This window comes from Cydia amplana, chromosome 3 (genome assembly GCF_948474715.1).
Source record: "Cydia amplana chromosome 3, ilCydAmpl1.1, whole genome shotgun sequence".
In the NCBI taxonomy this organism is placed as follows: Eukaryota; Metazoa; Arthropoda; class Insecta; order Lepidoptera; family Tortricidae; genus Cydia; species Cydia amplana.
The window spans coordinates 12486939-12513296 of record NC_086071.1 but is presented as its reverse complement, the minus strand read 5'-3'; the positions used below and the strand labels follow the sequence as shown (position 1 = coordinate 12513296).

At 36.2% G+C, this 26358-nt stretch overlaps 1 protein-coding gene across 1 annotated transcript in view; it reads left to right on the top strand.

The window, feature by feature from the left end:
* LOC134662753 (protein O-mannosyl-transferase Tmtc3) overlaps window positions 1-26358 on the top strand; it is a 156419-nt gene that overhangs the window by 98659 nt on the left and 31402 nt on the right. The window contains exon 2 of the mRNA XM_063519040.1: window positions 20270-20406. Within this exon, the coding sequence (XP_063375110.1) occupies window positions 20270-20406 (137 nt within the window). The remainder of the gene's footprint in view (window positions 1-20269; window positions 20407-26358) is intronic.

Below are 26358 nucleotides of genomic sequence, written 5' to 3'. Positions count from 1 at the left end.
TACGCACACACTTGCATTTCATTTTTGGTCGCACTTTTGAAGATTGACAGTTGTTCTAGTCATATTAATTCTATGGGTTTGAACGATTGACTAGGTGAGCATTTCTCAAAAAAATTGTACATTTCGATCACATCTTAGATTTCTATAAAAATTGGTATGCTGGTATGGTAAAGTACATGAAGCTGAACAATTTCCACCATATTTCCCAAAATGTCCAAGAAAGTTTGTATGAAACATCCTTTTTTGTTACCAGATTTCCTTACACATTTGGTAACAAAAAGGAATGTTTCATACAAACTTTCTTGGACATTTTGGGAAATATGGTGGAAATTGTTCAGCTTCATGTACTTTACCAGCATACCAATTTTTATAGAATTAGAAGAATTAATCTAAGATGTGATCGAAATGTACAAATTATTTGAGAAAGGTGCACGCTTTCTGCAGCTTTTCCAAGTTTCTTAATTGCGAAGGCCGAAGGCCGACCTTCGCGTAGGGCCGAAGGCCCAGAGCGTAAGAAAGGTGCACGCTTTCTGTAGCTTCCCCAAGAATCTCAATTGCGAAGGCCGAAGGCCGAGCTTCGCGTAGGGCCGAAGGCCCGGAGCTTAAGAAAGGTGCACGCTTTCTGCAGCTCGAAGTATCTTAATTGCGAAGGCCGAAGGCCGAGCTTCGTGCAGAGCCGAAAGCCCGGAGCGTAAGGAAGGTGCACGCTTTCTGCAGCTTTTCCAAGTTTCTTAATTGCGAAGGCCGAAGGCCGACCTTCGCGTAGGGCCGAAGGCCCAGAGCGTAAGAAAGGTGCGCGCTTTCTGTAGCTTCCCCAAGATTCTTAATTGCAAAGGCCGAAGGCCGAGCTTCGCGTAGGGCCGAAGGCCCGGAACGTAAGATAGGTGCATGCTTTCTGCAGCTTCCCTAAGTATCTTAATTGCGAAGGCTGAAAGCCAACTAATGGGAAATAATTATGTAGTTGCAGAGATATTAAGCCATAGCACTTTTCAATACGTCTGGTTTTTGGGTCCGGCCTATTTAGGTTTTTAAGCACGTTTTATGCTAACATATCAAATATCAACATGATGAAAGCTCCTTGAAGCAACTTAAGTGCCTTAAATCATATAAAAAATGTGATTGGTTTGTATGGTCACTAAAATGTATAAAATAAAATAAATTAATTAAAAATTAAAAAACACGACTGCAGTTTAAAAGCGAACTGAAAAGCTAAAAATAATTTTTAGTTATGTTAGTTACTCAACTTAATGAATGTAAAATATAATATATAAGTGTTCTGTCAGGGTCGTAAACAGCAAACGGAAAAAGCTGAGGCTCATTTAGGATTGTGACTGTACCTGTATATTTTATTTCGATGCAGTCGGGGACCTGTGAATGGGAAAAATTCAATATATCAAGGTCCCCGACTGCATCGAAATAAAATATACAGGTACAGTCACGATCCTAAATGAGCCTAAGCTTTTCCGTTTGCTGTTTACGACCCTGACAGAACACTTATATATTATATTTTACATTCATTAAGTTGAGTAACTAACATAACTAAAAATTATTTTTAGCTTTTCAGTTCGCTTTTAAACTGCAGTCGTGTTTTTTAATTTTTAATTAATTTATTTTATTCTATCATTTAGTAAAATAGAATACTGCCTTCATGGACTAAATAATCTCAACGTAAGATTTAACAAACCCCGACGACGGTAGTTATTATCAGGGGTTAGGTGGGGTGATCCGTGTTCCGTGTATAATATTTTTAGTGCCCCGGGCAAGGATGGATTTAAACTTGTACCAATTTTAGAATATATATGTTAATAGATGTTTGCTTAGTACGTTGTATTTTTTGATTTCGTAAATTAAATAACATATTGGCAGAATTATAATAATTTGTAGAACCTTTTAATATATTTAAATATAAAGAGCTATTTACCTACCGATTATATTTGTTAATGTCATATGTTTTGTTATAAAAAACCTTAGTCATTACAGTCAGATAAATAATAAATTAAGATGGATAGCAAAGGCTTACGGCCTGATTTGAACTTTAGGATACGTCAAAAATTTGTGCCAAATGTGACGTTTTTGTTTGAATAAATGTTACTTTTAACACTGATATATCCGATACATGTCGTATCTTTAGCAAGTTATTGACGTAACTTAAAGTTCGAATCAGGACGTTAGTTTTCGGTTACGGAAATACTAGTATGGTTAACAAGGTTCGTACTTTCTAAAAATAATGTTACTTATATTAAAATATGCTTTACATATTTAATTACGTCTCAGAATCTGATTCATCTTACCAATAATAGAACAAAATTGGGTCAGCTATTTGTTACAAAAATCAATTCGAGACACGAAATGCGAATGAAGGAGCTATTGCGTAACTTAACAGGCCAATTTATTTGTACTGGCTCTCTGAGCCCTCCCTTCCCTTATTAAATACGAGCGTAAAAATAATAAACAAGGAAACCCAGCTAAGGTAACTGTGATAAAATAACACTGAAGCTATAAATATAAAAAGCTTAACGAAAGTTATAGTTGGTCAAACCAATTTGTCAGTAAATAAGAACAAAAAAATCTATACTCATCCTTTTCTTTTGGGTGCTAGTACTAGTGTAAGACAAAGATAGTATGATTCTCTCTGTCTATGTTTGAAATGAGACAGTCCTTTGACAAACTATATTTATATTAGTTTTCTAATTTTTGGTCCCGACTACGTCTGCATAGATTCCGGAGACGTATTCCCGTAGCAATTTGCAACCTATTTTTCATCCCCTTAGGAAATTATTTAAGCAACAAAGATCCTAAATGCTAATCTAAATTATAAACTGTGTGGCAAATTTAACAAAAATCCTGTGATGCGCTTTTGGGCCCGATTCGGATTTTGTAATACACATCTATTAGACATCGCCAAGTTACGATAACGATATCTTTAAGATCTAACCTGTCAAATTTGACATTACCGCGATTCTGCAGATACTCTTAAGAACGATTTCCACAAGATATTACTTAGAGCAGTGTTTTTCAAAGTGTGGGTCGCGACCCCCAGGGTCTAAACTATAACGTATATAGAATGGATCTAGTACGTGTCGTCTCTTGTGAATATCTTGAAGTTTAAATACGGCAGTTTGACTGTAGATATCGGTGTTATTAAAAACGTATAATTAAACTAGTAAGCCGCAATAACCCGGTTCGTACCTCCGTGCGCCGTGCATCCACAATTATTAACTTGCTATCTCCAGTATAAAACTGTAAGCCAGGGGTAAGCCTGCATTGTAATCCGCACAATAAATACGACAGAGCCCCGCCGCCGCCGGCAATACGGCAATAACTCAGAATGATCAGATATCATCTTCAGTCTGCAAATCCCCACAACTTAGTCACATATCTTCCACATGTGTTTATTAGTTTCGACTATACATTGTGTACATCCAATATAATTTATCCGTGTAATGATGAATTAAGAAGTTTTTTAAAGTACGAGTGCACTTTATTATGACCCCGTAACCATTTTTTGAAAATTTACCAAGCAGTAATGTACTGCAAACATTACGAGACTTAACATGACATGAGACATGACATTACGAGATTTTTTAATTTAATTTAATTTAATTGTAAAACCTCATTGCGGGCCGAACTATATTGTATAGGTAGTTAATATTTTCATTGTATTTCTAAGCAAAATTTATCTCAACACCTCAGCATTTCTCAAATAATTTGTACATTTCGATCACATCTTAGATTTCTATAAAAATTGGTATGCTGGTAAAGTACATGAAGCTGAACAATTTCCACCATATTTCCCAAAATGTCCAAGAAAGTTTCTATGAAACCTTCCTTTTTTGTTACCAAATGTGTAAGGAAATCTGGTAACAAAAAAGGATGTTTCATACAAACTTTCTTTTTGGGAAATATGGTGGAAATTGTTCAGCTTCATGTACTTTACCAGCATACCAATTTTTATAGAAATCTAAGATGTGATCGAAATGTACAATTTTTTTGAGAAATGCTCACCTATACTTGTTAGGTCCTATGCTTACCACCGTTTAAATATTCGATATTGAATTTACACACTGTATATGGAGCCTGCATTTTGTCAATATTTAATTTTACTCGGTTTGTAATCGCTACCCGGTACTAAATGCACAATAACGTTAATCACACGTTATGCATATCAATTATGTACGACATGTACGTATTTTATTTATCATTGTACTCATCAACAATATTTGTTGTAAATTTAGTTACTCCTTAATTTTATGTTAATTTGATGATATTTGTTAGTTTAATAAAGCCTCCTTTTTGAATGAATATGTATCTCTATCTTAGTACTGTTCTGAGAGAAGTATATGCAAAAAATTGCGGAGTGGTATACAATAACGATATCGTAACTAATTATAGTAATTTACAACAAAAATAGTATCTAAAGCGTTTTTGCATCCTTCCCATTCCATGTGATGGTTAATTAAAAAAGTTTGAAGTACTTTTCAAAACTTGTGTTTGCTAGGAAACAACAGTTGCCCACTTTTATACTGGACTGGAGCCTGTTGCATTCGTTTCAAGTCTTCGACTGACAAATAAAATTCCACTCTTTTATTTATTTACACCTCTTTGATGCAGCTCTCCTGTAGACGGGTTCATTTTTGTTATACGGAATTCAAGTGATTTTTGTGTACGGAAAAGTGCGGAAATGGTTTACGAATTTCATTGATATAGTATAAAGAACTGGATACCCAATCAGCCGCCAAAAATGGCCCCACAAAAGTAATGTCAAAACAGATCACGCATCACTTTTTCGTTTAGTCTTGTTTGAAACGCTCAAATGTGAAGTTGTCATCAATTACGAAATGTGCCGTTAAAATATGTAAAAATAACAATGATAAAACAAGGAAAAAGGATGGAATGTATTTCTTTCGGTTAGTTCTTCTCTACATAATTTATGTAATCTGGTGGTAATTTTATGGTTTTGAATAAATTAATTTGTTAGTACCAAAGAAGGGATGTCAAGGAACAAAAATCTAATGAGTCGATGTGAGGTCAATATTTTTTTTATATTTTTATATGGAATTCATAAGGAATAATATTATGTTTAAATTCAAGATTTCCAAGAAAACCTATGCGACGTGCAAAGTGGACTGCTATTTAATTATAGCAATAGATAGGGGTGATGCAGTTTTAAACAAGGCAAAACGGCACTGTTTCCGACATATACACCACCAATAAGGGCTTATATCGACTAACTGTAAATGCTAAACCTGTCTGAACACAGTGACAACCACAGGATTTTTTTTATAAAGTATAGGTAGACTTTATTAAAAAAATCCAGTCAGTACCTAAATGTCCCCGTGCACCCGTGCTATGAGTAAATGTAGATCTTAAATACACAGTTATTTAATAAGTAGAATTTATTTCAAGGAAATTAGTATTTAAAGACGTATACGTATTAAAAATTCAATTTGTTTGAATTTGAACCACGAATTAATTTTATTTGAGCTCTCGATTAAATTAAATTTGTTTTATTTATTACTTCAATTGGTTTTCCTGTACAGTAATACATATTAAAGTGTACCAAAGTGACTCCATTCGTTCATTATTCTCGTTTGACGTAAATACGTTACGTTTAGTGCCATCGGACTAAATTTTTTAACAGTGTTGGTACTTATGTTTGCAAATTTGACACTTAATGCTTAAGACATTAAGCTCTTTTCTGTACGAAACATTTATCTTGACTCAAAATTTACGTAAGCGTTTTTATCATCAATGCAAATGGTACGAAACGTCATTGGGATCCACATTTGTTGACGTTTTTGTTCTGCTTTGTGTGTCTATTTCTTTTATATTAAGTCACTGACGAATTTGCATCAAATACACCTATATTAACTAAACTTGTACTTGTATTAACATTGCTGCAGAAATATACAAATTGCTCCGCTTGTATAATGGATTTTGCTGAAAATTGTTTGGTGTGATGCTGGCTGCTAATCACTTCCTTGGCACCGCTCGCCATCGGCGTTCATCTCCAAACTCTGGAACCTAAATAGCCACGCGGGTTTTGTTTTACTGTTACCTGCCCAAATTTATATTTTAAAGCGCATACGTTCACATCTAAAGAAGGATCGCACAACCCGAAAGTCGGTACTTTTGCCGTGTTTGTGTGTGTTGTACCTGCAAGATTACTCGTACTTTAGGTGCTAAATATTAGGAGGGAAGTTCAGTATTAAAATGCTTTATCTCTATGTTGTAGTCAATCAATCTGTTATATTTAGCAATTTATCTCAACGTCAACATTTAACCCAGAAACTGTAGTCGATTATTTATTGCCTAAGTGTAAATCTTATGATTATAGGATTTAAAGCGTACCTTTAACATACAGTGACCACTGTAATACCTACTAAGCTCAAGTTTAGTTTCAAATGCAAATATAGAGATCACCATGAAATCGTGCCTCAGCTCAAATTATTATAATTGTTAGGCAACTCCTTGGGGAGGAGCGATACGATCAGCGATTGGCAACCCGTTTATTCGGCGAGCGTATACGGCACTATCTCCTTCGTTAATGGGCTATCTGGGGCCATTCTTACTTACTCTATCGTTTAGTTCTCGAACCGCAGCCATCAAACGTCGTATTCAAATTTACGGCTAAAGTAAAGGACAGGAATGTTAAGATTCTTTCTCTGCTTATGCGACTGAGGCTTTCAGTATTTGTGCATAGGTAGACAACAGTTAGCACATCTACGAAATATGTGTCAGCTCAGCACTTATAAATTGATAAATAAAAACCAGCTTAATATTTCATAGCTTCTACGTGTGAAGCACATATTATGTGTTGCCTGCCGTGACTTACGTTATTTAAAGTCGCGCTAGACGAATTAAGGCTATTCTTGTTAAATTTATGAATGTCAACGGCCGACTGTGTTGACTGGATCTGAAAGCATGGTGTCATAAAATTTTATTTTTTTCCATATTTCGTGATATACGTACGGACAAGGCGGAAAATTTGAACCTGACGGGTTCTCTAAAGTCAGCGTACAGTTGATAGTATTATATCGGTTTAATTTTTGTAATATTTTTTAAAACTACTTGAAAACACTTACGTTACACTTAAGTTAGTAAATTCTGTGCAACCACGCAGTATAGATTCTCAGCGTTATCTCAAAAAGTTAATCGGAATCTCGGACCTCGTATAGCGTCAGAATGGCCGGCCTTTTCATTTATATGCTAATATAGTAAGAAAGGCGCTCTTAACACTGCAAGCGCTGAAATTAAACGGTTCAACTTCAACTAGTCGAAGTTGCCTCAAAAGATTACCAACTTTCGACTCGCCGTACACTGGGAGAAAATTTCACGGTAAATATTCAACTCTTGCTTCACTTATTCAAACAGTTTCATGCTGCGAATGACTTGCAAATTGTTAAAAGACTATCGGACATCGCGTATAAACTTCCTATTGTTTAAGAGGAAGTTTGAATATTATAAGAGTTAGGAAGAACACTTAACTGCGGATAGATGAAAATAGTCTGCATACTACTATAATACACAAATGATTTTTTACACTACGACCTTTCAATGTGTACCTAGTTTCCTGGACATTTTCGGCGACCTATATTTTGATATTTGAGGATTTTGATGTAAAGGAATGAGGTTGAGGGCGCCGTTTTTCCTTTGGGTGGTATGCTGGTGTGAACCAAATATTTTAGAGGCTTTTCATTTTATCCAGTGGGCCTCTGATGGGTGAAAATCTTGAAATATTACCTACTCTTATCTTGAAATAGTTTGAATTATTTAGTTAATCCAATGTCTTAGAAAAATTATAGTATAATTATTACCGCTGATGTCGTCTTACTGACATACATCTGATGACGTGTCTAATCCTCTCTGTAAGCCTTTGAGTCGTCGTCTTATGCCTCGGACATGTCTGCCTAGATCCCCAACAGTGAGTTATGTACAAGTAATATTTGTTATTTACTTTGAATTCTCGTAAATAGTTTGGTTCAACTTATTATTAAGTAGTACTTATGTCAAATCTCAGTCTCACTTAATAACACTTTCCAGTTATACAAATTCTACACGTGTTATTTCCACTTGGCTTAATATCTCATATACTTAAATATAACTGTTTCTCCATGTTCTGCCGTTACCATGCCATATTACTCGATATTAAAGGCTTCAATTGGGATAACTTTAATATCTATAATTTAAGTATCTAATGTGTCTAAGTGTGTGTGTGTGTATTATGTTATGCTGTCAAATTATTTTTGCTGCAATCTATATTCTAGTTTAGTTCACTAATTGTAATAACTATATAATTAAATAGGTTGCCTGTGCATTTCAATGCCCTGTAATAATATTTCGTTTACTTATCATCGTTATGTTTTTATTTAAATCAAATAAATCTCATGTTTGTATTATAATTTGGTAGAAAATTAAGTAAGACGCCGCCGGCGCTCCCCTTTATTACGGATATAGATTATGTTTTAAGAGCCTGATGCTCGTGCTTGCGGCCAAGTTATTTAATGCTCCTAACATTAACACACATCGTGTTAAAGTAAGCGTTTTAATTGTTTTCCTTATTGCCGAAGCGAGTTTCATGCTTGTAATGAAAATTTTGAGATAATATAATACTTATTATATTATGTTCAATGAGTTCCGGTACATCCGGTTGGTGGTATTATCGTTCTTCTAATAAATCACCTAATGGAATTTGTATGCAACATTGCAGTCCCGAAATCCAGACTGCAATGTTTTTAACTTTTTAATTTTTTGACTGGCCATAAACTACGCACTTCGCGACCTACCTATTTTTTAACCGGCAACGTCGACTTTGCCGTCCATTTTTGAGAAAACACACTTACTGTTTGAGATTATTTTACATACCCACCATTACCCACCGTATAGGTTAAAAATTGTTAACTCGTTTTTTAATTTGTATAATCTAATAGTAAATATTTTAAATGATGTAACTGAAGCGTGATGAAATGTCGCCCGTGTAGAGTTCACGCACGTAGCTCACTGCTCGTTTTGTAGTTACCTATTGATCGTGTTTTAAACGGCGAATGCCGCTATTATTAAATGTCATTCAATCATCCATTCACGGCCCCCAGATAGGGTTTAACCAAAAATCATTTTATATTAATCAATTCGGATAATTGTGTGTCAAAGACGAAAGATGAAGGTCAAAAATATACAACGTTTTAATTATAATTAATAGTCTTGAGGCACATTATATACAAAAGTATAAGTTATACACTCAGCTTTCAATATCACATTTTTATGGTTCAAACGTGACACATGTTGCACTGAATCTACCTTATCAAATATTTATTTTAACCAATCATGTTCAGTTGAGTTCATAAATATATATATATTTCTTCTCTTTAATCCATTGCAATAAGTAGAAAAAATGTCTTCTATTTTTTTTAAAGGCGAAGCAAATCTTTTCTATGGTTTTACTTTTTTCTGTGAAAATTAGAACGTTGATTCTGTAACATATTTCTAATTCTTGCACCATTTTTGAGAAAAGCACTTTATATGACTCGGCTGGAAGGCTACTTGCTGGCTTCGGATTCAATTAAACGGACTCCCAAGGTCGTCCGTTTAAAACGAATCCTCAGCCAGCAAGTAGCTACTTCCGAGCCTCGACAATAATGTACTATTTTCAAAGTGTTCTTAATCTCATATTCAGTCTACGAGTATAACAATGTTTATGAGATGAACTCTCAAATATTGTTAATTCGTAACTATAATTGTTTATTGGGTATGTTATTTTCTAAAGAAAAACCTACTTGTATTCTACACATTTTGTGCGCAGGATGAGAAATCTTCATTCATATAAATATGTATACAACAGCAACACATTTTGTTGCTTGATTTTCTCATCTACCCAAATTTAAGCCATTTTTCGAATCATACTTATTTTTTTTTAACGCAGTTGTTCAAAAAGTGCTACTTTACGTAGCTGTTTAGCGTTTGCAAAGTTGTTATTATATAAATAAATATATCATTTCATTATTTCACTAAAAAACTTATTTATTTGGTTGAATGAAAAACTGTCATTGCCACGTTGGCTGTCGTTAACAGAAAAAATGAAAAAGTAAAGCCGGCGCCATACCGGCGCCCGCTGTTTTCACTTAAAATTTAGTTGTATCAAAATAATTAACTTAAACTGTAAAGGTGTTTTTGTATGAAATGAGTTAATATGATAAATTTTTGCAATGTAAATCAACGCTGAACGTAGTTTTTAGTGCTGTAGGTATACAATATCATTCCGTTCAAGCGAAAATTCTTAACTCTTCGACGGATCCAAGAAAACGAAATTTTAATTTGTACATAGATACCTTTTGACAATTCTGAAGAATATTCACCAATAAATTACCTCATACCTAATTCAATTATTTTCCAGCAACACGATTGACGATAACGATTGTCGTTATTTACCTATAAAACACCCACTCCACGCGTTCACTCGCTAGGTAGCACGCGTACATACTTCAAAGATATTCTCCTGGATGTCAATAAGGGAATAAAATTTCCGTAGCCAGTTACGGCGGCACGACTGACACATCATTACGTGACTGAACCTTTTCACCCTCTGAGATCACAATATATCGGGGCCACATAGGGGAGGTTGGCCTAAAGCGGGTAAGCTAACGGAGAACGCCTAAACTTTAGTTTTTCTTTGATTATACAACTGATTTTTATTTAAATCAACCGAAGAGTGATCGAACTTCATTTTGTACTTAATTATTATTTATAAAAGACTCCCTTCCATTTATTAAAAAATAAGCCAATAACCGTGTAGTACTGAATCAGGTTAGGGTTAATCCTCTGATTCCAAGATTTTCTAGTTTCTGTAGTAGTATGGGAACCGATATTTACTGTGTCGAATGTCTTGTACAGGTCTACCCTTGTCCAAGTATGTACTGACTAAGTATAGTTTGGTATAAAGGGGGGCCGCTTCCTCTCTAGTTTTTCTTTGTCGGAATCCAAACTGCCTTTCGACAACAAGCCTTCTGAATTTAGGGAGTTAATTTGTCTGTTAACTAGCTGGTACCACACCAGCTGGTAAAGGCTCTCTTGATTGTTCAAAAACTGACGAGAAAGTTGTATTTTATCCACATGTGGGGCAAAGTAATCAGATGCAAATTTTGAGTTCTTTGTGACATTTAATGACGTTCATTTGATATGGTTTGATTTTGTTTACAGTTAATATTTTCTTTGGATTGGTGTGGTGAAAAATGTTGTGTTTCACTCGGGGGCAAAATTTGTTTAACCCTCGTGCTTTGAAACCCTCGCAACGTTAAAGATTTCATTCTCGCTAAGCTCGTGGTTAAATTTTGGAATCATTCGGTTGCTCGAGTATTGCAATTATTCGACATTGAAAAATGCAATAACTAACTAATTATTACCAAACTAACAACTATACTAACATGTCATGATATTTTAATCTTGACATATTATTTCAATTGTATTTTTAATTTAATGAACGTATTGATTATTGTAATTTTAATTCTAGACATACATTTTTTATTATTCTCAATTATGTGATGATAATATTTTATTTTCTAATGTTGACATGTAATATTTTAAGAATATTATGAATAAATGAGTATGAGTATGAGTATCAATATTAGCACGAGCGGTGAAACAACAACTTTGCCCCCTTGTAAAACAAATAACTATTTCTACCTTTGATTAGCTCGACAAAAGTGATAATGGCCTTTAGTCATATATAGCATTATCATTGGCGCCAGATTTTTAAATTGGTACTAGTGGTACTACAGCTGCCGTTATAAATACTTATACTTTGACATTCGCACTTAATTTCGCAATAAAACAGCGCCTACCCGCTTTAGGCGGGGTTCCCGCATTAGGCTCCTCTCCCCTACGATTTGAAATTGTAAAACGTACTCGTATCTTTGACAAAGTATTCTTTGAAATGAGGCATACGAAAATACGTACCCAATGTGTTCATTCGAAAGTGTTCTGTTTGCATAGTATTGGCAGTCGTTTTCATTCTGTTGCCAAAATGACAAAATTATTACCTAGAACCTGTGCGGAAAGAGTAGAGTCGTGGAATGTATTGAGCCTCATACATTCCACGACTCTTCTCTTTCCGCACAGACTCTGCCGTGAAATGAATCGGCAAACATTTGTTTTTATTTTTCTCATATAAACAACGTGGTTTCATTAGAATACAAGCATAAAACTCCATTTCACCCCCTGGAGGGGAGAGGGGGGGAACTCACGGAATAAAATGTATCCTATGTTCCGTTCCAGGACAAAAACTTCATAAACATAAAGTAAACGTATACAAATCCTTTAAGAAAGTGTAGGACAGAAAAATATTCATACATGCTTATTTACCTACATCAGGTAAGTAGTAGTAAAATAAACTGAAAACAATAGTTCTTACATCTAGAGCTTTCTTACACTGATAGTACCTAATATCAAATCGGGGGATAATTCTAGAATCTCAATTTCGCTCTTACACATATTTTTACGGTGGCAACTGCAGCTGCATTACTGTTGCAGCCTGCTGCAGCGTTGATGTCGCCGTTGTATCTGTCAATTTCCTCGATAGGATGGGTGACCATTTTAACAGATACAGCTAGCACCCGCGTCAAGGACGCAGCAGTAACGCAACTACAGTTGCCATCCGAATGTCACCATAAGTGTCACGAAGATATTCCCCTTTACCGGTTATGTCCCGAGTAGGGCTTGCAAATATTCGAAACTTTCAGATATTCGAATATTCGACTTTTTCTGACTACGTATTCGAATATTCGAATAATTATTCGAATATTATAAAAAATAAGAAAAGGAACGAGAATTCGGTTTATTATCGTTTTATTCAAAAGCTTTTTTCACATATTGCTAGAACTAAGGATATTTGGCAGAAATCCACTTAATTGACTAGATTTTATCATCCCACTATTTATAAGATACCCACGTTTATAAAAACAAGTAAAACGCCAAAATTAGACGTATTTAATATTTCTAGATAAAACTTATTATCATACCCCGCAACGGAGCTAGCAAATCTGTAGCAGTTGTACGTCAGGGTTATCACTACTACGCATAAACTAAAGTACAAAAAAAATCTTTGTTTTTAAACAAACCAATATTTTCAAGCAATGAAAATTCCATGTTAATACTTGAAAGAAATGCGAAAAAAAACGTGATTTTATAATCAAAATAACGGATACATTGAAACGCATCTAATATTGACATTGACCTGTTAATTTATATTATTTGACAGTAAATTAAACCGGGTTATATCGGAAGAGGGTCAACAAGGTTCTCGATCAATTTTATTAATCTTACATACAATAAAGTTAAAGCAAAATGGTTCATCATAATCGCCAACCCTGGCACAAAACTGTCATATGCTACGGTTTTGCTAGCTCCGTTGCGGGGTATGCTTATTATAAATGCGTCGTTGCGTGAAATAATATAACTTTAACCATCCAAACACCTAGGTATTTAAGATATTTTTTTTAGTAGGTAATTATTTTCCGATTTAAATTAACTTGTAACCACTCAGAGGCCTGTAAATTTCATTGTATTTTGAATATTTATTGACTTTATTTGTTTTGGCAAGTTATTATTCCTAATGGTCGGCTAATTATATAATATTGGAATATTTAAGGGAAAAAGTTAGTTGAGTACTGGGTGGATTATTCGTCAGCTAAATAAAGGTGCATGGTTAGATTACCAAGTTGGGCAGGTTTGGTATGATAAAATTTGAGAATTGCGATAAGTGGCAAGGTTTAGACTTCAAAAATTCGCTTAACGTACGCTTGTACTGAATAAACAGAATGACCCTTTAACTTTTCGTTTTCTTTTAAATTGAGTTAGGTTTCACTGTATTTACGAAGTCTATCGAGAGGAATAATTACTTACTGCTGTGGCGCAACGACCCGAAGTGGATCTTGGCCTCCGACACCGAGATCGAGAGGAATACAGTAAAAATATTATTTCTTTCGTATTTGGGTACCTACCGTTCCTCATTCACTGTAAATACCCGGAAAACACACAGAAACTGTAACTACAGCGGATGACATAGATTTTTTATAGTAATAAAAAATATTCGAATATTCGAAACCTGAGCGGCCGAATATTCGAATATCAAAACAGGTCGAATATTCGACAAATTCGAATATTCGAATATTCGAATTGCAAGCCCTACCCGAACATGTCCCTTATTTTATATCATACCTAACTGAATCTAATTATAATTGTTACGAAATATTGACTTATGAATTACTTGAAAGGAAACTTGAGCTTTTAGGCAACCCATTTATCTGCGTGTGGGTCGTACACTTATATTCGCATTTACCTACAATGCAAAATACCAAACAAAAGGAATATTTTGAGTAATTTTTGTAGACTGGGGTATACGAGGGGCGTTCAAAATATTCTCGGTATTGATATCTTACGACCTCTTCTAAAATTTCTTTCGTTACTGGCCGCTAAGGTTTATTCATTGACATTAAAAAAAAGTATAATTCGAACCGAGATAGTCTTTTGTTTTTCTGCAATTGCTGAACAAACATGAACATCATGTGCGAATTGACAATGTTAACTAAATTAGAACATCGATGCGTGATAAAATTCTTGACAAAACACGGTAAAAATCAAAAAACCATAAAAGAGGAAATGGATTGTGTTTACCGTGAGTCTGCTCCTTCTTTATCTACCATTCAAAAGTGGTCAAGCGAGTTTAAACGCGGAAGGGAGAGTATTGAAGATGACCCTAGACCTGGCCGGCCTGTAGTAGCTACTTCACAAGAAAATATTGATAAAGTGGAAAAACTTATATTGGAAGATGGTCGAGTGAAGGTAAAATCTATAGCACAAGTAACCAATCTCTCTATTGGTACCGTACATGATATTATACATGACCATCTTAATATGTCAAAAGTAAGTGCAAGATGGGTTCCGCGAATGCTGACTCGGCTTAAAAAAGACATGCGTGTAGCTTGTTGTTCCGATTTTATTGACCTGTGCGGTGAAAATCCTGATGAGGTGCTGCAAAGAATAGTTACTGGAGATGAAACCTGGGTTCATCATTATGACCCAGAGAGTAAACAAGAGTCCATGCAGTGGCACATTAAGGGTTCAGCTCATCCCAAGAAGTTCAAGGTCATCCCTTCAGCTGGCAAGGTCATGGCTACGATATTTTGGGATTGTGAAGGAGTATTACTAATCGATTATAAAGAAAAAGGTGTAAATATCACAGGACAGTACTACGCTAACATTCTACGTCAATTAAAGGATGTAATTAAAGAAAAGAGGCGAGGAAAGTTAACCAAAGGTATTCTGCTTCTGCATGACAACGCCTCCGTCCATACTGCTCATATTGCCAAGGCAGCTATTGTTGAATGTGGGTTTAAAACTGTTACTCACCCACCGTATAGTCCGGACTTAGCCCCCAGCGACTTCTTTTTGCTCCCCAATCTTAAAAAGGATCTGCGTGGAAATAAATTTTCTGACGATGAAGCATTGAAGGGCAGTGGAGGAGCATTTTTACACGAAAGATAAAAAATATTTTTACGAGGGATTAAAAAAAATAATTGATCGATTTTTTAAGTGTATGAACATAGGGGGGGAGTATATTGAAAAATAAAAATATCAAACTTTTCGTACTTGTTTGTTTTCATTCTCATACCGAGAATATTTTGAACACCCCTCGTAGTATACCTACTAAATAGAATAGCATTATCAGAATGGCTAATAGATTAACCTGTGGGTTGATTTTATTTTTAAGAAATTCCGGAAAGGATGATGCTCTCAGGAAACGGAAACCTAGTTAGGGATTACAATTAGTTTGGCCCGAGGAATAGCTGCATAGAGACTAACTGGATATTTACTCTTGTGTGGTTAAATTAACTACCAGCTTAACTCAAAACGTACTTACAATTTGCATAAACAATTGAAAACCTAAAGTACAAAAGTCTTAGTGATTCCACTCTGGTTTCCGCCGCCAGTTCTCGTGAATTCCGTTTTATTAATCCCACCGTGCGTATAAGGAAATCATTTGTTTTTATTTTACCCAATTAAAGGGAGGGGGATCAAGCCAACGTGGGCGGCAAACAAATCCGAACGACGTCTCTATTACTTAACGCTTTCTCTCCTGCTTCAGCCACCCCAGTTATTGCTCGGCTACCTGAAAGTACCTTATATGTTACGTATAAGAGTTCACTTTACAACGAATACGGCTGCTGCGTCGAAGCAACTTGATATTATTAATCTCCGGAGTAAATACAAATAACAACAGTTTGTTGGTGTCATTTCGTACAGACAAATCCGGCGAATAAAATTGATCTTAATAAGGACAGCAGCCCCACAATACTAACGGGACGTTCTAATCGGATTGTGGTGCAATATTACGTCGTCGGCGGGCGGGTATTCCCAGTTTATATGTACGTATATTTTTAGAGGTCGTATTGTTGAATGCACGTTCGGAAAAGTTGGCTTCAGTCTTATCCGGAAGAAATCCTCTCAGTAAAATTAATTAAAGAGTTCTTGTAGCTCTGGATCATTGTACCCATATCTAATATAAAATCTACATATTATGTTTTTGGTATTTGGTTATTTGTTTTAATATTTCGATAAATTTTGACATATTCGTTTAAACATACATTTTACCACCGTGTGCTAATTATACCCGCTGTTTAACCAATAACCATTCTTCAGGTTCCATCGATTGTAGGCGATTATTTATTTTTTACTTTGTGAACTTGTTACCTACACTCAATTATGAATAACTGTCCATACGTATGAATCTCAACTGGTCTGACTAAGCGTTCTGTTCATTGTCCAAATATAATAATTGTACCTATATTATTTATTCTTTTAATTAAGAATATGATTCCAATAAGACGTTTAACTCAATAAATCGCTCACTGGTTTAAACAAATTAAGTAATTGGGAATGAAGTGGTCCGGAAATCATACTAAAGACGCGTTACTTACGCTTCCCGCGTTATGTTTGCTGGGCAAACTCCCCACATAGGTACCTAATCAAAAGCTTTTCTTTGATCCTTACCGATACTCTAACCGAGCCATAATAGAAGCAAAATTATTTTAACAAGCGTAATAGTAAATATACCTACTAAGAATAAATAACACGTATATTTACGAAGTAGTACAGTCACCTGCAATAATATGTTACTCTTCGAAGGCCGCAAAAATATGTGACACGCTATTATGCCTCTGTAAATATAAGATCGTGTCAAATATTTTTGCGGCCTTTGTTGTGTCATATATTGACGCAGGTGACTGTACAACAAGTACCAAGACATTCATCTTCCTCGCGTTGTCCCGGCATTTTGCCACGGCTCATGGCAGCCTGGGGTCCGCTTGGCAACTAATCCCAGTAATTGGCGTGGGCACTAGTTTTTACGAAAGCGACTGCCATCTGACCTTCCAACCCAGAGGGTAAACTAGACCCGTATTGGGTACCCGTCCGGTTTCCTCACGATGTTTTCCTTCACCGAAAAGCGACTGGTAAATATCAAATGATATTTCGTACATAAGTTCCGAAAAACTCATTGGTACGAGCCGGGGTTCGAACCCGCGACCTCCGGATTGCAAGTCGCACGCTCTTACCGCTAGGCCACCAGCGCTTCTACAACAAGTACGAAGACGTTTGAAAAATATTAATTTACGTGGAATTTTAAATTGCGTCTTTAATTCTACCAAATTATCTTGTCATACCTATTATCACCTTAAATACAAGAACTTTTTTGAAGTGAAAACTTCTTTAGCGGCGCTGTGCACTTTTGTGAGGTGGAGAAAAAATGTTAAACTCGCGACAGATCGCGTCACGTGACCGTCTTACGGTCACGTGACCTGATCGAAAAAAAAATTACAATGTCATTGAGTTTTTCTTTATTGATTTAAATGCCATCTAGTGAGTTTCCCTCTAACTATCAACGTTGTTTTTTTTTATTAACAACCTAACACTAAGCAGTTTTGATTAACGTATCTATCTAATCTAATACCTTTAAACGAGAAATTCTTGCATATTTATTTATTTATTTATTTATATGTATATATATTTCGGCGATCTCGGAAACGGCTCTAACGATTTCGATGAAATTTGGTATATGGGGGTTTTCGGGGGCAAGAAATCGATCTAGCTAGGTCTTATCTCTGGGAAAACGCTAATTTTTGAGTTTCTATATGTTTACCGAGCAAAGCTCGGTCTCCCAGATATTATAAATTAATACAGAAACTGTCGTTCCTTCCGCCAGCTGTCGTGGCCACTACAGGCCCGGCGGGCGGAGACGCCGCGCGCATAAACGGTCTTGTAATGATTTCCGCAGTGACGGCAGGATGCCTACACGACCTGCACGACTGCGATGATTTATTTACTCCCTGACGATGCGAGGATATTGAATTAAGTAACATGTCCGTCCTTTAATTTTGACATAATGATTTTCGTCACTCCTATCCTATCCTATTTCGCTGTTCACTGGTCAGTTCTCAGAATGTCTTCGGGCATAAAGTAAGTCTATATTGGTTTAAAGTGTTCATAGACGATACAATGGGTGATACAAGACTTTTTTTGGGTTGCTTGACAAGTTATTAGGTGTGCAACTCTTACTGGTTTTCCGTTTGGGTCTGTTAAATGAAAGATAATTATTATTTCCTAAAATACTAGATTCAAATTTATTATTGAATTAGATATTATAAAATATTTAATTAAATAGATAGCCTGGCGAAGGGTGCATCTCTAAGGTGAAAAATAAACTGAAAAATTATAAAGATCCTTCAATTATTACAATGAAGGATTCTCTTTAAAGAACTATCTTAAATTCATTTTTTAATGCATTTGTTACTTATAACTTAGGAATATCAGATTACTTATTAGTAAAATGGTAAATTGGTGTCACACAGCAAAATGTTCCGTATATTGTTGTTTCACTATCATCTAAATTTCCGCGCATGAATCAACAAAAATCATGCATTTCGCAACTGTAACTCACTAGACTGTGCCGAACAGAACATAAATACTTCAATTTGTTCACTCCAACTGATGTATGTGGCGATACTACAACTCCAAGCGGCTTAAACGGATCACAAAGTTATAACAATATTTATCACTCCTATATTGTAGTCAGTGATAAATGTTCGCCATTATGGGCCAGCTACCTGTCTGACATGGAATTTCATTTAAAGAAGCCCTATATTGCCGTTCCGCATGCTAATTTTGTATGTCTATGAATCATGTTTATGAGATAGGGACATTTTTGAGCGGGTGCAAGCATTGTTGGAAACTGTTAGAAAACTCGTTTTAGAAGCATTTTCCAGGTTAAGTACCGAGTGTGTAGAGTAGAAAATATCACGTAAAAGGTTTGAGAAAAGTTTTATGCTATCGATAAGTATGGCGTTGCTCATCGAACTACACAGAGATCTACCTATGCTCGGAGTTTCTCTTAGGGATCAAATCCCATACGAGGTTATTTAACAGAGAACCAAGGTTACCGACAGCGACATAGGCAATAAGGCAGACCACATATACTGCAGGACCAATTACCGATGATGGCATTGTCTCCGTGGTCTCGGAGAAGATTTGCTAAAGTTGACATCAACCTCTTAAAACTTAATAAAATTATAATAATTATACGCGATTAAATCCCGTTTTCCTAAATAATACTTAATGTGTTATAATCGTTGATGTATGTATAAAGTTTAATCAAGCTGCATAACAAGATATAAAACATATACATGATTTACGTATATTTACTACATATGTAAAACAGTCGTAATAGTGCCAGGACGGTGCTTACCCTGGCACTTTAGTTGAGTACTGATATGAATATTCGACAAACATTATATCGTTGATCGTCAAAGTCAATGTTGTCATAGCTCTGCATGTTAATGCTAGTTTATGATGTTTACCCGAGGAGATATATCCAAAACCCGAAGTCCATAAAAGTCGGTTACATTTATGAAATGAAGTCTATGTCATGACTGAATTTTCATTTATTTAATACTACTACTTCACAGAAAAGGTTTAAAAATCCCTGATCTTGTCGTATTTAGTTATCTGGAATGGAGTAGGTATAAATCATTGAACATCCCATGCTTTAGAACGGCCTTGGCCCGTCAAACTACACAATTGAATAAGTTTTCTCATGAAACTTAAAAGGTCGAGCGCTTTAGTGGCAATAGGAATAAAGTACTTATATGATAGAAAAAAACTGAGTAAAAAAAGCTAAGATTTTCTCACTCCACTTTCGATTCTAACCGTTTTTTTATTGTTTCAGGAGCAGTCACATAAATCATACCGTCCTCTGACGGTCCTGACGTTCCGATGGAACTACGCCGTGCACGGGCTGCACCCGGCGGGGTACCACCTCGTGAACCTGCTGCTCCATGCCCTGGTGTCACTCTTGTACTACAAGTAAGCTAAACTGAGACATTGGCTACAATTAAACTGCTTAGAAATCACCTTTACTCGAAGACAATGCATACATACTACTCGTAGTAAAAGTGTATAAAAGAAATCATGTCTCGAAACGCTCTTTTATCCAAGAGACAACGGATTAATATTGAATGTTTCATTTTTCAAAGGAATATCAGAAAGCTGGCTGTGCGATAGAGATTTCTCGTTTAAATGGTGATAGCGTTAAATCGTTCTAGGACTGACTCATTGTCAGCACCCACTGTGCACTGGCAAAGTAATGACAATGACATGTTTTTAAAACGCGTACCTAAGTATAATCGCCGTAATCGATTCTTCACTTAATCGCCTCATGTGAATCTTAAATTGAACGAACTACATATTTTGTTATTCAAGTTTTATTTATCGAAGCTGGGTGACCGAGCTTCGCTCGGAAAACATATAAAAACTCGAAAATGCGCGTTTTCTCAGAGATAAAACCTAGCTAGATCGATTTTTCGCCCCCGAAAACCCCCATATAGCAAATTTCATCGAAATCGTTAGAGCCGTTTCCGAGATCCCCGAAATATATATATATATATATATATATATATATATATATAAATAAATAAACAAGAATTGCTCGTTTAAAGGTATTAGTAATATTGGTACCTGGCTCAAAAAGAAGGTTTCCCTGTGTCTCAAAAGCCAGTTCCTTTCCTTCCCGATTACAAGCATAAGGTTACAATGTTAGACATTTTATAGTACTTACAATTTAAACACTATTTAAATTAAATTATAGAAAGAAAAAAAACATTTTATAATAAAGAGAATTGACGGTGCCATGCCGTGGTGGGAAAATGCCGCCCGCTTTTTTGGCACGTTTGTGCCGGATGCATATCGTCCCGAGTAGGGTTTGCAATCCGGATCCGGAATGTATGAAATTATCCGGATCCGCGGATCTTCCCATACATTTCGGATCCGTCGTGCAAACCCGTAGTCCCGAGGTTTAGTTGCGAGATACTTTTGGTTAGATACCTAATTACTTTGGTACGAGGGGTGTTCAAAATATTCTCGGTATGAGAATGAAAACAAACAAGTACGAAAAGTTTGATATTTTTATTTTTTAATATACTCCCCCCCTATGTTCATACACTTAAAAGATCGATCAATTATTTTTTTTAATCCCTCGTAAAAATATTTTTTATCTTTCGTGTAAAAATGCTCCTCCACTGCCGCCTTCAATGCTTCATCGTCAGAAAATTTATTTCCACGCAGATCCTTTTTAAGATTGGGGAGCAAAAAGAAGTCGCTGAGGGCTAAGTCCGGACTATACGGTGGGTGAGTAACAGTTTTAAACCCACATTCAACAATAGCTGCCTTGGCAATATGAGCAGTATGGACGGGGGCGTTGTCATGCAGAAGCAGAATACCTTTGGTTAACTTTCCTCGCCTCTTTTCTTTAATTACATCCTTTAATTGACGTAGAATGTTAGCGTAGTACTGTCCTGTGATATTTACACCTTTTTCTTTATAATCGATTAGTAATACTCCTTCACAATCCCAAAATATCGTGGCCATGACCTTGCCAGCTGAAGGGATGACCTTGAACTTCTTGGGATGAGCTGAACCCTTAATGTGCCACTGCATGGACTCTTGTTTACTCTCTGGGTCATAATGATGAACCCAGGTTTCATCTCCAGTAACTATTCTTTGCAGCACCTCATCAGGATTTTCACCGCACAGGTCAATAAAATCGGAACAACAAGCTACACGCATGTCTTTTTGAAGCCGAGTCAGCATTCGCGGAACCCATCTTGCACTTACTTTTGACATATTAAGATGGTCATGTATAATATCATGTACGGTACCAATAGAGAGATTGGTTACTTGTGCTATAAATTTTACCTTCACTCGACCATCTTCCAATATAAGTTTTTCCACTTTATCAATATTTTCTTGTGAAGTAGCTACTACAGGCCGGCCAGGTCTAGGGTCATCTTCAATACTCTCCCTTCCGCGTTTAAACTCGCTTGACCACTTTTGAATGGTAGATAAAGAAGGAGCAGACTCACGGTAAACACAATCCATTTCCTCTTTTATGGTTTTTTGATTTTTACCCTGTTTTGTCAAGAATTTTATCACGCATCGATGTTCTAATTTAGTTAACATTGTCAATTCGCACATGATGTTCATGTTTGTTCAGCAATTGCAGAAAAACAAAAGACCATCTCGGTTCGAATTATACTTTTTTTTAATGTCAATGAATAAACCTTAGCGGCCAGTAACGAAAGAAATTTTAGAAGAGGTCGTAAGATATCAATACCGAGAATATTTTGAACGCCCCTCGTACAGCTCGTGGCGTATTGTTACCTTATAGATATATTTTTGACGATGCCTGTATTACCTGAATAAGTAGGTATTTGTGAAATATTGGATGAAGTTTGTTACGGATGCTCGTTGTACACTGAATGAAGAAGTGAATATTAGATATTTTTACTATCAACGTTTAAAAAAAAAATTGATTTATGGAACAAATAAGAATGTATGTAATATTACTTAGTGAGTGGCCATGCCAATATGATGATATGGTTAAGCCAATAAATAAGCTTAACTATTTCAAATATAAGCGTGTGCACTGTAACATTGGCTGATGTTGCATTCATTTTCATCTACTGAGTAATGTGTCCGTTACCCCAAATGGCGCAAACCACTTACACCCCCGTAAATATCTAACTGCAGCGACTTAATATTCCTACATCTGACATAAAAGCTCGAGGGGGAGAAAAATAAGATAGGTTTAAAAACTGTTGAGTCGTTAAAGGGGACGTATACGTTTCTATCCCATTAAAACTGCAATGGTATACGGATCTCTTTGTGTCGTGCGGATGTCGACTAGGGGGTTCTTATCATTCGAATAAACAAGCCGAGACGCCCACGGCACTCCTAGTCATTAACTGGGACATTACATCGTCTATGACAAGATTACTACTAAGATGATACACCGTAATGAAAAGCGAAACGGCCCGGCCTAAGCCTCAGACCTGACAACGCTAAAAGGTAGCAGCAGGCAAATAAGATTAGGGGACAAGGGGAATCGTAATTGGATGAGAAAATTACATAACAATAGTCTCTAGAGACTCGTTTTAGTTTCACGAAGCACGGGAAACGTAATAACTAAATGAAAACGCTGAATTGTTTAAAACTCGTTTAATAACGGAATAATGGGATATCAGAGGTAGACAGTTTCGCAAAAAGGAGATGCTTTATATTTCCGAAGCCAAATTAAAGTCGCATCAAAAGCAGCACCATTAATTGGCAGGAATCGATAATCCTGTTGGGCCATTTCAATACGAGGACGCCATGACGCCGTTTGTGTCGCGTATTAATTTATTATTACTTATTTAGTTAACGGTTATTCTTGGGTAGAGCGCCTTACTAAAAAATGGCATTAATTATGGGAAGCCCAACCATAATACGGGAACTCATATTGATCTCCCGTAATCTTTGTAGTGGGATGCCTCATTCCAGGTCCGCCCTCACACAGTCGAGGGTATTATACTGGGCACTTTATATAAAATTTTCCATTATTAGGGCTACATCGGGTACAGTCAGCATACAGATTACATTATGAAACAACGCGCCAAAAGTTTCTGCCATCCTCGAATACTTTTCCAAATATAGATATTCAGATATATCTCGACAGTTCGCGATCAAAAGTACTTATATGCAAGAGTTTAATTTATATCTATTAACCAACTTTACATTGACAGTTCCACTAAACCCCTTCGGCCGCGTACGATACCGGAGATTCGTAACCAATTGCGATAGAAGAAAGAATCTACTTTTTACGATACTAGTTACTAAGCAATAAGTTTTTTTCCTTACACGTTACTAGTATCGAAGTAGGAATTTCTATGGAAATAATGAATTACGTAAGCGTACTTTACATTCTTAATACGGAACTAAAATAAACTTTCAAAATGATATCAGAACCTCTTTAAATATTGATAGCATTAAACCCTCTCTAGATTGTTGGCCGGTTATACTGTCAATGTCTTGTTTATTTCTTTATGCAAGTTATGGGTTAAAAACATATGTACTTAAACTAATTATAAGCTTATCACTAAAATTAATTACATAATATGAATAGTTGTGGGCGTAGATATTGACTATAGATAGCGGGCTGCTGTGGATAGAAATTTCGGTTCTGTTTGTGAAAATACGTCAAGTCAAGAGTGGGATTATGTAAAGGGGCCTACTGATTAACAGTTCGCCGGACGGTTATCGGCCTGTCAGTTAGAACAAAAAGTTAACAGTTCCGAACAACTGACAGGCCGATACCGTCCGGCGGACTGTTAATCAGTGGGCCCCTTTAAATAATGTTATTAATATAGTTAAGTGCGACATATAGAGGACTAGTGACTAGTGTCATTGTGTTAGTCTGGCTTAATTGATCTATGTCTCTTTTATCTCTTATAGTCAAGTTTTCAGAGGAGGGTAGATAATTTTGACGCTGACTGTACTTGTATACTATGCCCACACAACAACAACCACAACATTGTAGCTACATACAATGTCCCAAGGATTACTAAATAATATCCAAGGAAAATAAATGGCAAGAAAGGAGATAAAAATAGTATTGTACAACAAAAATGTCTAGATCTATTTTGCTATCCCTAAATCTTCAGCATACCAGTCCCTACTTTATCCTACTAAATACTACTAATATTATAAATACGAAAATAACTCTGCCAGTCAGTCTGTTACCTTTTGACGATTAAACCGCTGTAAACCGGTTTCGATGAAATTTGGTATGGAGATTTTTTGAGGCCCGGGGAAGGACATCATTATAGGATAGTTTTTATCAATCATCACTATCATACCACATTGAAGTATATTATAAATGCGGTTACTTCATGTTACCTCTTCAACCAATTAAGATAGTTTGAGACCCGGGAAAGGAAATAGGGGTAGTTTTTAGGGTTCCGTACCCAAAGGGTAACAACAAATACTAAAAACAGAATAAAATAAAGATTTAAGTGGGGTTCCCATACAACAAACGTGATTTTTGACCGAAGTTAAGCAACGTCGGGCGGGGTCAGTACTTGGATGGGTGACCGTTTTTTTGCTTGTTTTGCTCTATTTTTTGTTGATAGTGCGGAACCCTCCGTGCGCGAGTCCGACTCGCACTTGGCCGGTTTTTATACAGATTTATCAGTATAAAAAGACAAAGCCGATTAGATTTTTAATGTGCGCATAGCCCTTCGGTTACGAACTACGAAGTAGCGCTAAGCTTACATAAGCCATTAAATCCATACAACCTTACTTTGTATACCTATTAGTACTAAAACAATAACTACTGCCCAGTTACGAGTTTAAGTCCGGCTAGCGGCCGGCAAAGCCAGTTTTAATCAGGCCGCCGGCCGATCCCCTTAGTTACTGTTACTGCTAATTACCGCTAGTTGCTGTGTCTACCGCGACCTTAGCCCGGCTTATGCTCAATATCCAATTTGTCAGCATAATCCTATTAACGATTTTACCTCTCATTATCATCCGGGTCCGGCAATACTGCCCTTAGAGTTTGTCTGACCGCTTCGTTAGTGCAAAATAGTACCTACAACAATTGAAATGCGGATTTAGATGTAACCCATTTTAATTCAAATGTAAACGGGCATATTGCGTCGGTACGCCTATAACTAGGTGACTAGTTAGGTATGTATATGTATAATATTGTTTGCCATTTAATCGTTTTTATAAAACCGGGCAGCATTAGTGTAAGGCCTGAGTGGACGCTCATGTTGGGCGTGCAGCGGGGCGGGGCGTGCGGCGTGCATGTTAAACATATGCAAGCGTATAGGAGCGGCCTTAGTGCACGCTGCTCAAATCACTTGTGAGCACGACGCCACGCTGCACGCCCCGCCAAACGCCCAACTCGAGCGTCCAATCAGGCCTTACACTTACACTTAGACA